General features: G+C 38.9%; 1 protein-coding gene across 1 annotated transcript in view; it reads right to left on the reverse strand.

Annotated features, from left to right (window-relative positions):
- Positions 1-12,254, reverse strand: part of LOC139960639 (DNA ligase 1-like) — a 33,697-nt gene extending 21,443 nt beyond the window's left edge. The window contains exons 1-10 of the mRNA XM_071959162.1: positions 11,986-12,254; positions 7,237-7,296; positions 6,650-6,785; positions 5,806-5,941; positions 5,259-5,356; positions 3,981-4,113; positions 2,721-2,974; positions 2,208-2,296; positions 1,518-1,604; positions 426-655 (exon numbers count right to left, since the gene is read on the reverse strand). Of these exons, the coding sequence (XP_071815263.1) occupies positions 426-655; positions 1,518-1,604; positions 2,208-2,296; positions 2,721-2,974; positions 3,981-4,113; positions 5,259-5,356; positions 5,806-5,941; positions 6,650-6,785; positions 7,237-7,296; positions 11,986-12,005 (1,243 nt within the window). The 5' untranslated portion in view covers positions 12,006-12,254. The remainder of the gene's footprint in view (positions 1-425; positions 656-1,517; positions 1,605-2,207; positions 2,297-2,720; positions 2,975-3,980; positions 4,114-5,258; positions 5,357-5,805; positions 5,942-6,649; positions 6,786-7,236; positions 7,297-11,985) is intronic.
- Positions 12,255-13,780: the final 1,526 nt, after the last annotated feature.

The raw sequence follows: 13,780 nt of genomic DNA on the forward strand, positions 1-13,780 counted from the left end.
CCTCCTCCCCCAGTTTCATTTCGCAGTTCTAGTACATGTTGATGAATTGCTTTTGTAAGCTTTTTCTAAAAGCAACTAAAGAAGGCATCGCCTTTAAAGTATAATGTAGGGGATTCCAAAGTGCAATGGCTGGATGATGTAACCTATTTTTAAAGGAATTGTTGTGACATTGTCTTGGGTGCAGCATGGAGCTATAAACAGAGGGTGCAGGCAATCAGCTTGCCTAGTATTGTGAGCGTGGATGTGTGAGTTTTGTGTAAAGAAGGCATTCAGAGTATCTGGTAGCATTTCGTTGTAAGATGATTATTTCCTGTTTATATAGGATGCTATACCTGTTGTGCCCATTAATCCTAGCCATCCCTTACCCTTGTAAGATGATTATTTCCTATATATATATATATATATATATATATAGGATTCTATACCTGTAGCAGCTGAAATAGCTTTGATCAGGACTCCCTCTCCTACTTTCAGTTCCACTCCTTCATAAGCTGGTGCGAGTTTGTTCAGACAGAGATACACAGAACTAATCAGGTCTTCGGGAGAGAGTAGAATCACCGACCAGAAATAGTCGGCCAGAGTCTCACAGATCTTCAGACGGCTGCTGGTCTCTTCTATCATCTCTAGAGTGTTTGCGAGAGCTAGATATGGGACTCTGTTTCGTTAAAGAGATAAATTAGTAAAAAATATATATATATTCAACGGAGACTGGTAAAGTGGTAAGGTACAGATCCCATGGGGGAAGGGGAGGGGAGACATCAGGTGGCTCTTTATGGGATAGGTTTAGTATCAATCCTCATTCTGGTAGCTGCCTTTCATAGTGAAAAGTTGTAGAGTATATACACTTAACATATTACAGTAAATAAACATGCCAATAGCCAAGAAACATGAGGCATTTAAATATATAAATGGCAATTTGATTCATTTTAACTGATGAGTTAACGATGAAACATCAAATTTCAGTTGCTCTTTTCTAGTTGGTATATAATTTCCAAGTTATCTCTCCATTGTTCATTCACTTATGTTTAATATTTATATGCAATTTTCATGAAATCTCTTCCTTGCTGTTTTCCGGGTTACAGTAGGTGCGTTTGACTGGCAGCTGATCTAAACGCGAGGTGGCACAACATTGACCAGCTCTCGGGTTCGGCCACAAGACGCTGTCTACGTAGCACAGAAAATAGCAACTCGTAGCATAGGGTGCGTTTCACTGGCATTTTGGGTCTACCTGTCGTCAAAACGTAGCAACTCGAGCTGGCCAAATGTGACCAGTTCTCGGAGCCGGCTATATGACGCGATCTACGATGCCAAGAAAATAGCAGCACATACCACAAACCATTGCCGTATGGTAAAAAAGTGGCGAATGTGGTGTACAATTCCTACTGCTGGTAGCAGTACACAATGAAGGATGGTAAATGAATAAACAATGATGATTTCTGGTGAATAACTTATCATGAACTAGTGGTATTGATATTTCAACTGTGAGGCTACTCCCAATTTTATTTCAATCTACTTACTTGTCTCCTTTTTTCCAACAAGCATTATCGACAGGATGATAGTCAGACACACCTGGCTTGTAACTACTGGCTGCATCTTTCTCTTCACTAACAAAGAAAATATAAAACAGGGAAATGGTGGTGCAGTGTTAAGAAAAAGGGAGAAAACTGGTACATATGCAGATGGCATAAGCTGTGGGACTCAGCATATGATTAAAATGGCCGAGTTTACGGGAAAAAAAATGTGTTGTCCAGACTTAAGAAATGATTGAGAGTTAATGCAGGGGTGTGATAGGGACTGAGATTTAATTTACTTCAAACTGGTTGTCCTTCAGGTAACCTGGAAAGGCAACACACTTTTAGTTTTGTAAGAAAAGCTGAAATTATAATCAGCCCTGGCTGGGTAGTATATTTATTTCTTTTACTATTGCAGGTGGATTTATAAAATTTGTAGACAAATGCCAAAAATGTTGAAAACAACATTTCATTCCAAAAGGAGCTGTAAAAACACTTAGGCTAGGACTACACATGCTCCTTGCCACATGGAACTCAGCCTGTACTGTAGCTAGCCTAACTTACACAGAAGATTCAGATGTAGCTGTTATCTACAAAAATACAACCATGGTTAATTATCAGCCTAAAATGTTGTAAAAGCATCTTTGCAGTGAACAAACACGTTGTTTACGTTGAAAACATGTGCTTTAAGCTTACGATTTCTTGCCTAACCAAGCGAAGGCTTGTTTCTTAGGTTTTGCATCTCGTGATGGTGTACTGGTCTTTGAATCAGAATTTTCTTGTTCCTACGAAATGATAAGAATGTTAAGAAAAACATTTAATCATATATATATAAATATAGTAAATATTCACATCTTGTGTTATCTTAGGGAAAATAAGTAGAACATGATATATATAGCATAAGAAAAATGGAAATTAAAGCCAATCTCACTGCTACTTTTTAAACAGATACAGCAATGCCACATGGTAAACTATAATACTGTATCCATGAAAAACTTTGACATCTGAAGATTCCCCTTCTTGAGATATCTAGTGTGCGGTGTTTGGTTTGGTAGGCTATCACTAAAACAATTCTGGTTCTTAATGTAAGACATCCACAATTCTAATAACGAGTATAAACTTCCTCCAGATATTGCGTTACTTTGTTAGGTTTACATATATTCCAATATCAACAATGGCATTATCTGAGACAGTTTGAACATATCAAACCTCTGTTGCTTCGGGTTTAATTTCTTTCTCATCTTTGTCTTTGTCTTCATCTTTGATGTTAATTTCAGATGCTTTGCTGGGTGTGGCTACTTCTTGAGGTGCAGGGACATCCTCGTCTGTAGACACAGCTTTAAGTCGTTTCTGGGCCGGTTCGGACGGTCCTCTGGTGGGGGTCGTTTCGAGGCTTGCGACCTTGGAGGATTTATCGTCTGATGGACTGCTCTCTTTTGTCTTTCTCTTCATGTGTTTTTTAGCTAAAATGTTTGACAAAAGAGACATAGTCAATTATATCTATCTTCAGAGAGTAACTCAAAATTTGTAATTTGCATTCCACGTTTCAGCCTTTGGTGATCATATTATAAACTCATTCAAAATCTGTTTAGAGAAGCTCTTTCTTTCCAAGTTTATACACATTTGAAAATTTGATAAATCTGGGAAACTCATTAAATATGTGCAAACTAATGACGTGGAGTATTACACTCATCAAAGTTTCTTATTTTAGCCCTTAATAAGTTAACCCCTAATTATAAGCCCCAATATATCATTTGAATAATGTAATGTTCCTCTTTTCAAAGAAGGCAATAAAATAATTAAAAATATAGCCCTTAGGCCACAAACCTGTGTTCGGTGTAATTGAAATGAAGGTTGTGAAAAAAAAGGGATAACATAGCAGAAAATTAGGCAGTCACCCCCTTAATATCATCAATGTGCATAATTAGCTAATCTTTATTCAGCAATAAAACTAGAATTAAGAAAAGACTTGTAAAATGTTCAATCTTTCATGGATTTTGATGGGAGTAGCAGCTATTATCATGATTTCTAATGCCTACAGTATTAGAGTGATTAGGATAATGTCGTTCATAGGTATTCTGTAGACCTTTAAAGGGAATGAAGACTCGCGCAAAAAGAAACGTCTAATGCCGGTAATTTGACCTAGTTTCGAATGAGGTGTAACAGAAGTGTTAAACACCACCATCGATCCCAGAAAATAAGCACACACAGCTTGCTACCGTCAGTAATTAGACACTAGTGTACAGTCAGTACATACAGCTGCGGTCAATACCCACAGCACAGTATACAAACGATACAGCGATGGACATCTCAGGTCCAGCTAAAGATAACAAGGTATCACGTTTCATTGCTGTCTGCATTTTGTAGCGACACGAACAAAACGTCACTTGCAAGCAACAGAAAGTTAACTTTTTCAGATGGCCGCACGCGGTTTGGGGCGAGTCTTCAATGCCTTTAAGTTTACTGTACCGGTCTTCTTCTTTGCAGATTCAGAGCTTTTAGGTGTTTTAGTTTTCTGATTCTTCGTTGTTGTTATTGTTGGAGATGTTTCCATCTTAGAATCTGGAGAGGTAATTGCTTCCTCTTCTGTGACTTTCTTGTCCTGTGAGTTAAAGTTAAATGAAAACCAACAGTTACGTTTTGTTGAAACTGAAAACCAGTAGCAACATAGCAACAAGCAACAAGGGGGTGTTGGCAACGTAGCAACAAGGGAGTGTTAGCTCAGTGGTTAACGCCAGTGCCTTTCAATCATAAGGTCCCAAGTTCGAGTCACTCCAAGATTAATGTATGTCTTCCAGTTACAGAGTTGTTGACAATTGACAATTCATAATCATGGACATTAAAATATGAATCTAAGAGACTGACTTCGGTCAGATTGCGGCTTTGATAAGCCAATGATGGCTTGAGTTCCTGCTGGCAGGAGGATCTAATATACATACATATGTTCCATATCATTACAAAGATATATCCTCAGTATTATTCTTTATGCCTTAAGTTTAAACCCCTGAAGGGTTAGTATCATTTATGGAAATATTTAGACCTTATTAAGCTTACACCCTTTATGTGAAAGGATTTTGCCATACTGATTTTGTGTAAGCTCCTTTAACAAATGTCTTAGCGAGGATCTTAGCACATTCAAGTATTTTTACTTCTTCTGAGACACATATTTTGCCAGTATTCATGTACCTTAGTTTCTTCAAATACAACAGTTGATAACAATTCAATTTTGTCAATTACACAAAACATTGTTAATCAATTCATTCTCCGTTACAAAACTCATTTGAGAAAACAGTGTTCAAATCCTGGCAGTGGTTGAAGCAAGAGGCAACTTCACTGTTCCTTCCAATTTCAAAACCTTATAAAATTCCAGACAATCATAGAGCAATTTGAATGGTTAGACTAGGAAACCATGACGACTTACATTGGATAAAAAAATCATTTGAATACTTTGTGATGTCATCAGCTACATTAATTAGATACTTTGTGATTTCATCAGATACATTAATTAGATGCTTTGTGATGTCATCATTTACATTACTTAGATACTTTGTGATGTCATCAGATACATTAATTAGATACTTTGTAGATATTAATTAGATACTTTGTGATTTCATCAGATACATTAATTAGATACTTTGTGATGTCATCATATACATTAATTAGATACTTTGTGATGTCATCAGCTACATTAATGAGATGCTTTGTGATGTCATCAGATACATTAATCAGATACTTTAAATATGTCACCTTTTCTGATGGTGTTGTCTGTTTTGTTTCCGGCTTGCTTTCTTCTTCCACCTTTGGACTAATTGCCTGTTTCGGTGATTTCCTCATGTGCTTACGAGCTACAGGGAACAAAATTCAGTGCAACAATTTAGCCAAAAAGAAATATTCACAGGTCATATATGGTAGTCTGACGAAGATGTGTTCATTCAGTGATAAAAAGAAATTAATTTCCTCATCAAAAGAATACTTTTTAAAGAACTAAAAGGGCACTTCTTTTCATCACCAAAATTGGAAAATCGGTACTGTTCACTAAACCAAAAGTGGCACATCTAATTTATGAAAAATAGTACTTTTGATGTTTTTCACAAACAGGGGGCATGTGACTCAACCCCTTCCCATCCCCCCTCGCTCTGCAGCCTCAGATCAAAGACAGAGTAATAGTTCTTATATTTTTTACATATTTCCAAGAGAAAGAGAGGGTGAGAGGGGAGCTGAAAAGAAATGGTGTGACAACAGAGAAAACATATCTTTGTATGTACGTATCATAAATGTACCAGTATCTACCGACCTGTTTTCCTCTTTTGGATTCCTCCACTGGAAGAGACGGTTGCGCTGCTGGGTGGAGTCCTATCTTCTTTAGAAGATGACGGAGAACTCTGAGACGGTGTCACAGGAGATGTAATCTTCTTTGACTCCTCTTCTTCCTGTAGATGCATTCAACAGAAAACATACTGTAACGAAACGCCGGCATCGAAGACAAACAATCCTGCTAGAGACATGTGATGCTCTACTACTAGTGGCATATTCCCTAGGGGGAGTGAGGGGGGGGGGAAGAAACTACAGCACCAATTAAAGCACTTAACCCGACAATATAAAGACATGAAATGAAGAATATGTGGATACAAAACATCAATAATATCATTGAAAACCTCAAAGACTTCCACACAAAGCACTTCTAACATCATCCGTATGAAACATGAGGATTTGGATGTTTGGTGTAAATATGGATGCTACTGTTACTGTAGACCTACAGCAGAATTGCAAGAACAGGAAAGGCAAGTGTTCAGCTACTTGGGGTACATACTTAGAGAAAAACTTATCACATCTCACTCTTACCAAAATCTGTGCCCTCTTAAGCTTTTTTCAAGATCAAACATACTAATCAGTCCATTACTCTAGAATTAATCAGTTTATTTATTATTAATTTATTAAAAACTTCAACCAAGTCGGACTGCAACCTCTCACCTCATTTTTCAAATCTGGAAGTACCAGACTATCTGCTATCATGTGGATGTCAGGCATTATAACCAGTGTGTGTACACAATGATCCTTCGATCTATTACTAAACATGTCCATTGTGATTACCCCCCCCTCCCCCCTCAAAATGGTGCCTATAAGGCTACAATGCTCACACTGTTAGCTTTGACGGTTTCATCTTCCTCATCGTCACTGTCCAGCAGTCTCCTCATCTTCTTCTTTGGTGTTTCATCCTCATCTTTCCCTGAGCCTCCATTAATAGGCTTCAAAGGGGATCTTTCCACCTTGTCACTGAAAGTAATTAAATATGATAAATGAAAGAATTGGTGAATATCAAAAGCATCGATAAACGATAAATGCATTAGATCGACGATTGAGGAAAGGGCTCAGCCATGTACACTGTTTACTTGTTATCAGAAATATTTAACATAAAAAGGGAAAAGAGGGAAAAAAAGGGAAAAAAGGTTGTTGGTGAGGAAGAAGTGGTTGGCACAGAAAGACAGAAATTGAAATAAGAGCAGCAGACTCTGAGTAGTTTGTACCATCACATTCTCATCTGAAGAATATGCAAATAAGCCAGATCAAGTCATGTACAAGTGCTGTTTACTTGTTATCAGGAATATTTGGACACATAGCATATAAATGTATGTTCAAATCAATATGAAAATATTGCATTCTGTACAGTACGAGCATGGCCACTTGATAAGATCTCACTTGCAAGTGATGACTAAATGTGCTTTACCTATTTTCGACAGCCTTTTCTTTTTCTTGGGCAGCTTTCTGCCTCGGGCCGAAGAAAGACCTGTTAGAAAAAGGAGACATAAACATGTATGAGAAATATATACTCTAGTTCTGCTCATTGACAGAATACCGAGCGTTATGAATAGTTTACTTCGTTAATACGATTTTTTAACTAACGTTAGTCTTATCCACAGTGTCATTGCAGAAAGCCTGAAGGCCAGCCATCTCTAGTGTACAGTCGGAGTAAGACACTGAAATTTTGTTGCAGCAAGAAATTTGCAGTATCGTCAACCAGGCTAGCTAGGAGATTTTCAACAGAAATGGATTTAAATACTGTGGTGGATGTCAAATGATTGCAAATGTGGTTTAGGATTAAAAGTTTAATCTTCATGCAAAAGAAAAGTCTTAATAAATAACAACATTAGTATAATAGCAACCTCTGTGTACACTTGCAATAGATTTCTGCATGAAAAATTTTCACCAGCTAAATTATGCAACACATTTGGCCAAGTTGATGTCAGGTTTTGAAAGGGAGAATTGTCATTTCTCAATATAACACATTGTTTGTGCCAACTTCAGCAGATTTGGCCAAACATCGTTTCAGTCTTGGCAAGTCTGGTAACCCCGGCTGGTCTTTGATATAGGCTACGCCATTTATAACAGACCCATGATCTACAGTACTCACTTTCTTCAAAATTTCAATACTGAGAGCTTTTTTGATCAATGCTTTAACTTTTCTAGGGAGGTTTTCAGTCCATGGCAGTCTCAAACTTAAGCCTAAGTTCAGGGGAGTTACCATTGGGTGGGGGGCAACCTAACAGGGCACAAATTCACCTCTTTTCCTTCAGGATGTAAGTTAGAACAACTATGGGACCAACTAGCTTTGTTGAGACCGACTTCAATACATACAACTTTTCCTTTTTAGTGTGCTAATAACAGTTATTAATATTAACTGTTATTACTAGAGCAGAGTTCAGGGGAAAGGACAAAGTCCCCAGAGGCTGCAGCATATTTACATATATCACGGAATGATGGCGATAGAATGATGGCGCTGATCAAGAGCGACACGGTCACTAGAGCTCTCCTGTTTTTAATGTTATTTCATGTCGTCATTTCATCTGTATCGTCCACTTTCCTGCAATATTCCAGAGAGGATTTATTACGACTACGCCAGGATCCTTTCTCGCAACCCGACGGTTTCGGACTCAACGAAAGTCAATTTTCTGTGGACTGGCCAACCGATGCCCCTTGGAATGAGCCTAAGCCTAACGTTAGGCCTACACGTAAGCGGGGCAGGAGAGGTGGCAAACTAGTAAAACTTCGTCGCAGACATCAGAACACTCCAGTACCTAGTATTATCTTAGTGAACGTGCAGAGACTTTTCAACAAGACGGGTGAGTTATTTTCGAGAATCGCAAACTTCCGTGATTATGCCGACTGCAATGTGTTTTGTTTAACTGAAACCTGGCTCACCACAGATCACCCTGACTGTATATTGCAACCACCGGGGTTCACAATCTATCGACATGATCGGGATCGACAGATTACGGGGAAGTCTCAGGGCGGTGGAGTTTGCTTCCTCATCAACAATAATTGGTGTAAGGACGTAAGGATAATTTCCCAAGGAACCACCCCGGATATGGAACATATCATGATCAAGTGTAGGCCGTTCTACATCCCCCGTGAGTTTTCATCAGTGACTCTGATAGCGGTTTACATACATCCTCGCGCCGATGCAACCATAGCAACAGAAAGCCTGCGAGGGATGATTTCCAATTGTGAGAACTCCGACCCAAACACGTTGTCTATTGTTGTGGGGGATTTTAATCACGCTAATCTGAGGAACTCAATGCCCGAATTGAAGCAGCATGTGACATGTCCCACTCGCGGCAACAACATCCTAGATCACTGTTACTGTAAAGTAAAGAATGTATACAAGTCAGTCCCGCGAGCTGGTATCGGTAACTCTGATCACAACACAGTGCTACTTATCCCTATTTACAAACAAGAGTTGAAGATAACGAAGCCAGTGAAAAGAACGGTCAAAGTATGGACTCGGGAAGCGATCGATAAACTACAGGATTGTTTTGATGACACGAATTGGGATTTGTTCCAAGAGGATAATGATTTGCATTCATTCACAAATACGGTGACTGCGTACATCAAGTTCTGCCAGGACATTTGTATACCAACTAAGACTGTCACACAATACCCAAACAACAAACCGTGGTGTGACAAAGCTGTCAAAGCAAAAATAAAGGCCAAGGATGAAGCTTATCGGACTAAGACCACTGATCCAGATAGATACCACCTCGCCAAGTCTGACCTCAGGAGAGCCATTAGGAACGCGAAAAGAGCACAAAAGGAACTGATTGAGGAAAAGTTTGATACTGTAAACCCGAGAGAAGCATGGGCGAACATCGGGGAGATTACCAACTACAAAGGGGTGAAGAGGTCAGCGGATAGTGATGACGCAGAGCTGCCAGACAAGCTGAACGAATTTTATACGCGGTTTGACAAAGATAATAACAGCCAACCATCTCCAGCCAACAACACAGATGTCACCGCGCCATTTGTCATCGATGTGACCTCGGTGAGGAACAATTTCAAACGACTCAACGAACGGAAAGCACCAGGACCCGATGGCATCACTCCAAAACTGCTCAAAATATGCGCCGCACAACTCGCTGGCGTCTACACTGACATATTCAATTGGTCGCTGAGCACGTCAGAAGTACCCCGGTCATTCAAAGATGCCACCATAGTACCCATCCCAAAGAAGGGCAACGTATCTGGCTTGAACGACTATCGACCGGTCGCGCTTACATCTGTACCGATGAAAACATTTGAACGTTTTATCCTTTCTTTTATCAAATCACTTTTACCCGAAGGTTTTGATCGCTCGCAATTCGCCTATCGCACGAACAGATCGGTTGAAGACGCTATTTCTATATGGTTACATGGGACCCTGGCTCACCTGGAGAGGAATTGTTCCTACGCCCGCGTACTTTTTATCGATTATAGCTCAGCTTTTAACACTATTATTCCTTCACAGTTACATTTTAAATTATTGGAACATTTGAAATTCCCTCCTTCAATTTGTAATTGGATCCTGGATTTCCTTCTGGAACGCAAACAGACTGTGAGGGTCGGTAACAATTATTCAGCGGCTGTCGTTCTCAACACGGGCACCCCACAGGGGTGTGTACTTTCGCCACTGCTGTACTCCCTGTTCACACATGATTGTGCAGCCGTCCACCCAAACTCGCGGATCATCAAATTTGCAGACGACACCACAGTGACTGGCCTGATCACAGATGACGATGAAAGCCACTACCGTGATGAGGTAAACCTTCTGGTGAACTGGTGCCACGATAACAACTTAACTCTTAATGTGAACAAAACCAAGGAACTGATTGTGGACTTTAGGCGGAACAAAAATACAAAGGACCCTCTGATCATAAATGGTTCTGCTGTGGAGCAGGTGCACACATTTAAATTATTAGGCACATTCATTATGGACAATTTGTCTTGGAATGAAAATTCACATGAAATATTGAAGAAGGGACGTCAGAGACTATTCTTTTTACGGACTCTTAAATCTTATGGTGTTAGTGATTTTATTTTAGTGAATTTCTATCGTGCAATTATAGAGAGTATTTTAACTACAAACATTTTAGTCTGGTTTAGTCGTGTGAGTCAGAGGGATCTAGGGAAACTTCAGTCAGTTATCAGGAGTGCTGAGCGTATAATTGGCACTAGTCTACCGTCCCTCCATTCACTGTATCAGGAGCGAGCACTGAGGCGTGTAGACTGTATTATGAAAGACCATTCCCACCCAGCATTTGTGCATTTCAATGTCCTTCCCTCAGGAAATAGATTACTAGCTTTTAGAGGTTCGAAGCGTTTTACCAACAGTTTTTATCCATCTGCAGTGAAGATTTTCAATGCGCATCATAGTCGCTAACTTATTTATCACTCCCTGTATCTTATGTCTTATTTGTTCTGAATTCTGTTTTATTGACTTAGCGCTCTGTTTATCGTACAAGTATACATTTTATGGTTCTTGCCGTACATATTTCTTATCATTCGTACTTTTTTACATCGTCACTTTTATCGCAATGTTTTTATACCATTGTCGATAGCCTACCGGTATTTATTACTCATGCAATATCACTTTTTATATGTGTTTCATCGTTTTGCGTTTCAATTTCATGTCTGTTTTAGAGCTCTTGTGTTTTGAACAATTTCCATTGTATTTTTATGCATGTGGCTGAATAAACCATCTATCTATCTATCTATCAGAAACAGGATTTACTAGTAAAAGTAAAACGGGTCCAAGGAGAAAGTTCCTGAAAGTTGCAGCATTTTGAAATATTTCGTGCTATGAAATGAGGTTACATTATGAGAGAGAGGAAATCAATATCTCTACAACGCATTTAAATCCCTAGGGGGGTCCAGGTCACCATTGGAACTTGGAAGCTGAAATAATACTTTGTTTCATTATTTTATAATTCATAGGTGTAACTGTGTAAGACCATGCTGAATTCGGCTAGAATTTTGGAATCGACTTGGCCGACTGCACCTCTCTCTCGTCAATGTCTAAAACAAGACTAGCCTAGGCTAGAAACTAAGTTAGGCTAGCGTAGGTTACCCTGTGAATAATGTTACTTGGTATGTTAACGTTAGGCCTACAGTGTAATGTAACTTTGTAAGCCTAGGCAAGGCTTATTATATTAAGAAAACTTACATGATTGAGCGCTGGGCCATGATGATATATGACTGGTAATGTTAACGCCGTTCGTGCAACAAAACTTCCTCCAATTACACCTATGTTCGCTTAGTATTAGTCCAACGTTGCTAATTTGAGGTAATTTCTATTTTATGAGCGTTTCTGCTACATTAGGCATTCTACAGTATTGCACTCCGATTGCTACTGCATACCAAGTTTCCATTCACTTACGTGCAGTTGTTGCTGTTTTGATTAATAGCGCATTGTGTGTACTGTGAATTTCGTAAACCGAAGTGGAATTTCGCGCCATATTGTATAAAATTTGGCGCGAAATAGAGGGAGCTGTACCTCTATTGAGAAACCGGACAGTACGAACAAACAATAGTCACCTATTTCCCAAGCAGCCTACGTTATCACAGTTACATTTATTGAACTGCTATACATGTTCTCAATCCAATAGATTCACACAGCAGCAGGTTTCGGTATTTAATAAACAGCAACCTGCTCTGGTGCGATTTGTATTTTAATCTTTTCTAACAAAATGTTTGCTAATTAGTAAACCGGTAGTGTATGAAATTTCAACATTCGACACTGAGGCTAAATACCGAATTTTTGTCTTTTATAACAAATTTCGATTTTGCTTGATATTTTTCATACAAAAATAAAAATTTTTGGACAGTTTTATTTCAAACTGTTGGATTTATTCTTCAAATTTCGATTGTACGTATGCATGTATTTATGTATTTTAGATCCTCCTGCAAGCAGGAACTCGCGATTGTAGGCATAGTACGGGTAACGAAAGTTACTGTTGAATGATTTCAGTATTTTCGATAGCTTAACTTTAACGGTATAAAGATAGCATAAAAACTGATCATTTGACGGTAATTGGTTGTTATTCTTTCCACGTACTGTTAAAGTCGGGCATTTCGGTTGTTGTGCAAATAATGCTTGTTCAAATCTTAGATAATAACCTCAGCTGCACCCCTCCAGCACCAAAAATAAAAAGGACGTGCCCCACGTGAATATAGTGAAAAGTCGCTTATATGAACGCTTGCGAGTCACTTCGCCCAACAACCATTTCGCCCAACTGCCATTTCGCCCAACCAGCCTGGTCATTTCGCCCAACCAGCATGGTCAGTTCGCCCAACCGTGTTGGTCATTTCGCCCAACCGTGTTGGTCATTTCGCCCAACCGTGTTGGTCATTTCGCCCAACCTTATTTTTACTAATATTCAGTCAGAATAATATTACTTTTTCTATTCCACCAGTTCAATTTGATTTATTTTGGGTAAGGTTACTTCGTAATAGGTAAATAAAGTGAGGTCCGCTCGATATCGATCGGAGTCTGAGCAGTTATTTCGGGTATAATGGGAGGATTACACTACTTTAGGCGTTTACGCATACAATGGAAGTTATATTATTATACAAACAAAGGGGAATCGGTGTGGAATGAAATTCCCGACCGTTTACTATAAAACCTATCAAACCTAACCCCTAAAATACTGGTCCATCCTACTGACTAACAATTCCGGAACGTTAAGTGAAAAACAATATATATATAAAACCCGTCCGTAATATTTATCAATATAATATTTATCAACCACATATGTAATCACATATGTAGGCCTAATCAATTTAACCACGACTTCAAGTTTCCTTAATACTCGGTTCGTATCCCGTAACGTTAACAATTCCCGACCGTTTACTATCAAACCTATCAAACCTAACCCCTAAAACACTGATCCATCCTCAAGATTCCTTAATATTCGGTTCGTATTCTGTAACGTTTCCTTACTAAAGTTATACAAAGAAAA

This window comes from Apostichopus japonicus, chromosome 19, assembly GCF_037975245.1.
Source record: "Apostichopus japonicus isolate 1M-3 chromosome 19, ASM3797524v1, whole genome shotgun sequence".
Classification (NCBI taxonomy): domain Eukaryota; kingdom Metazoa; phylum Echinodermata; class Holothuroidea; order Aspidochirotida; family Stichopodidae; genus Apostichopus; species Apostichopus japonicus.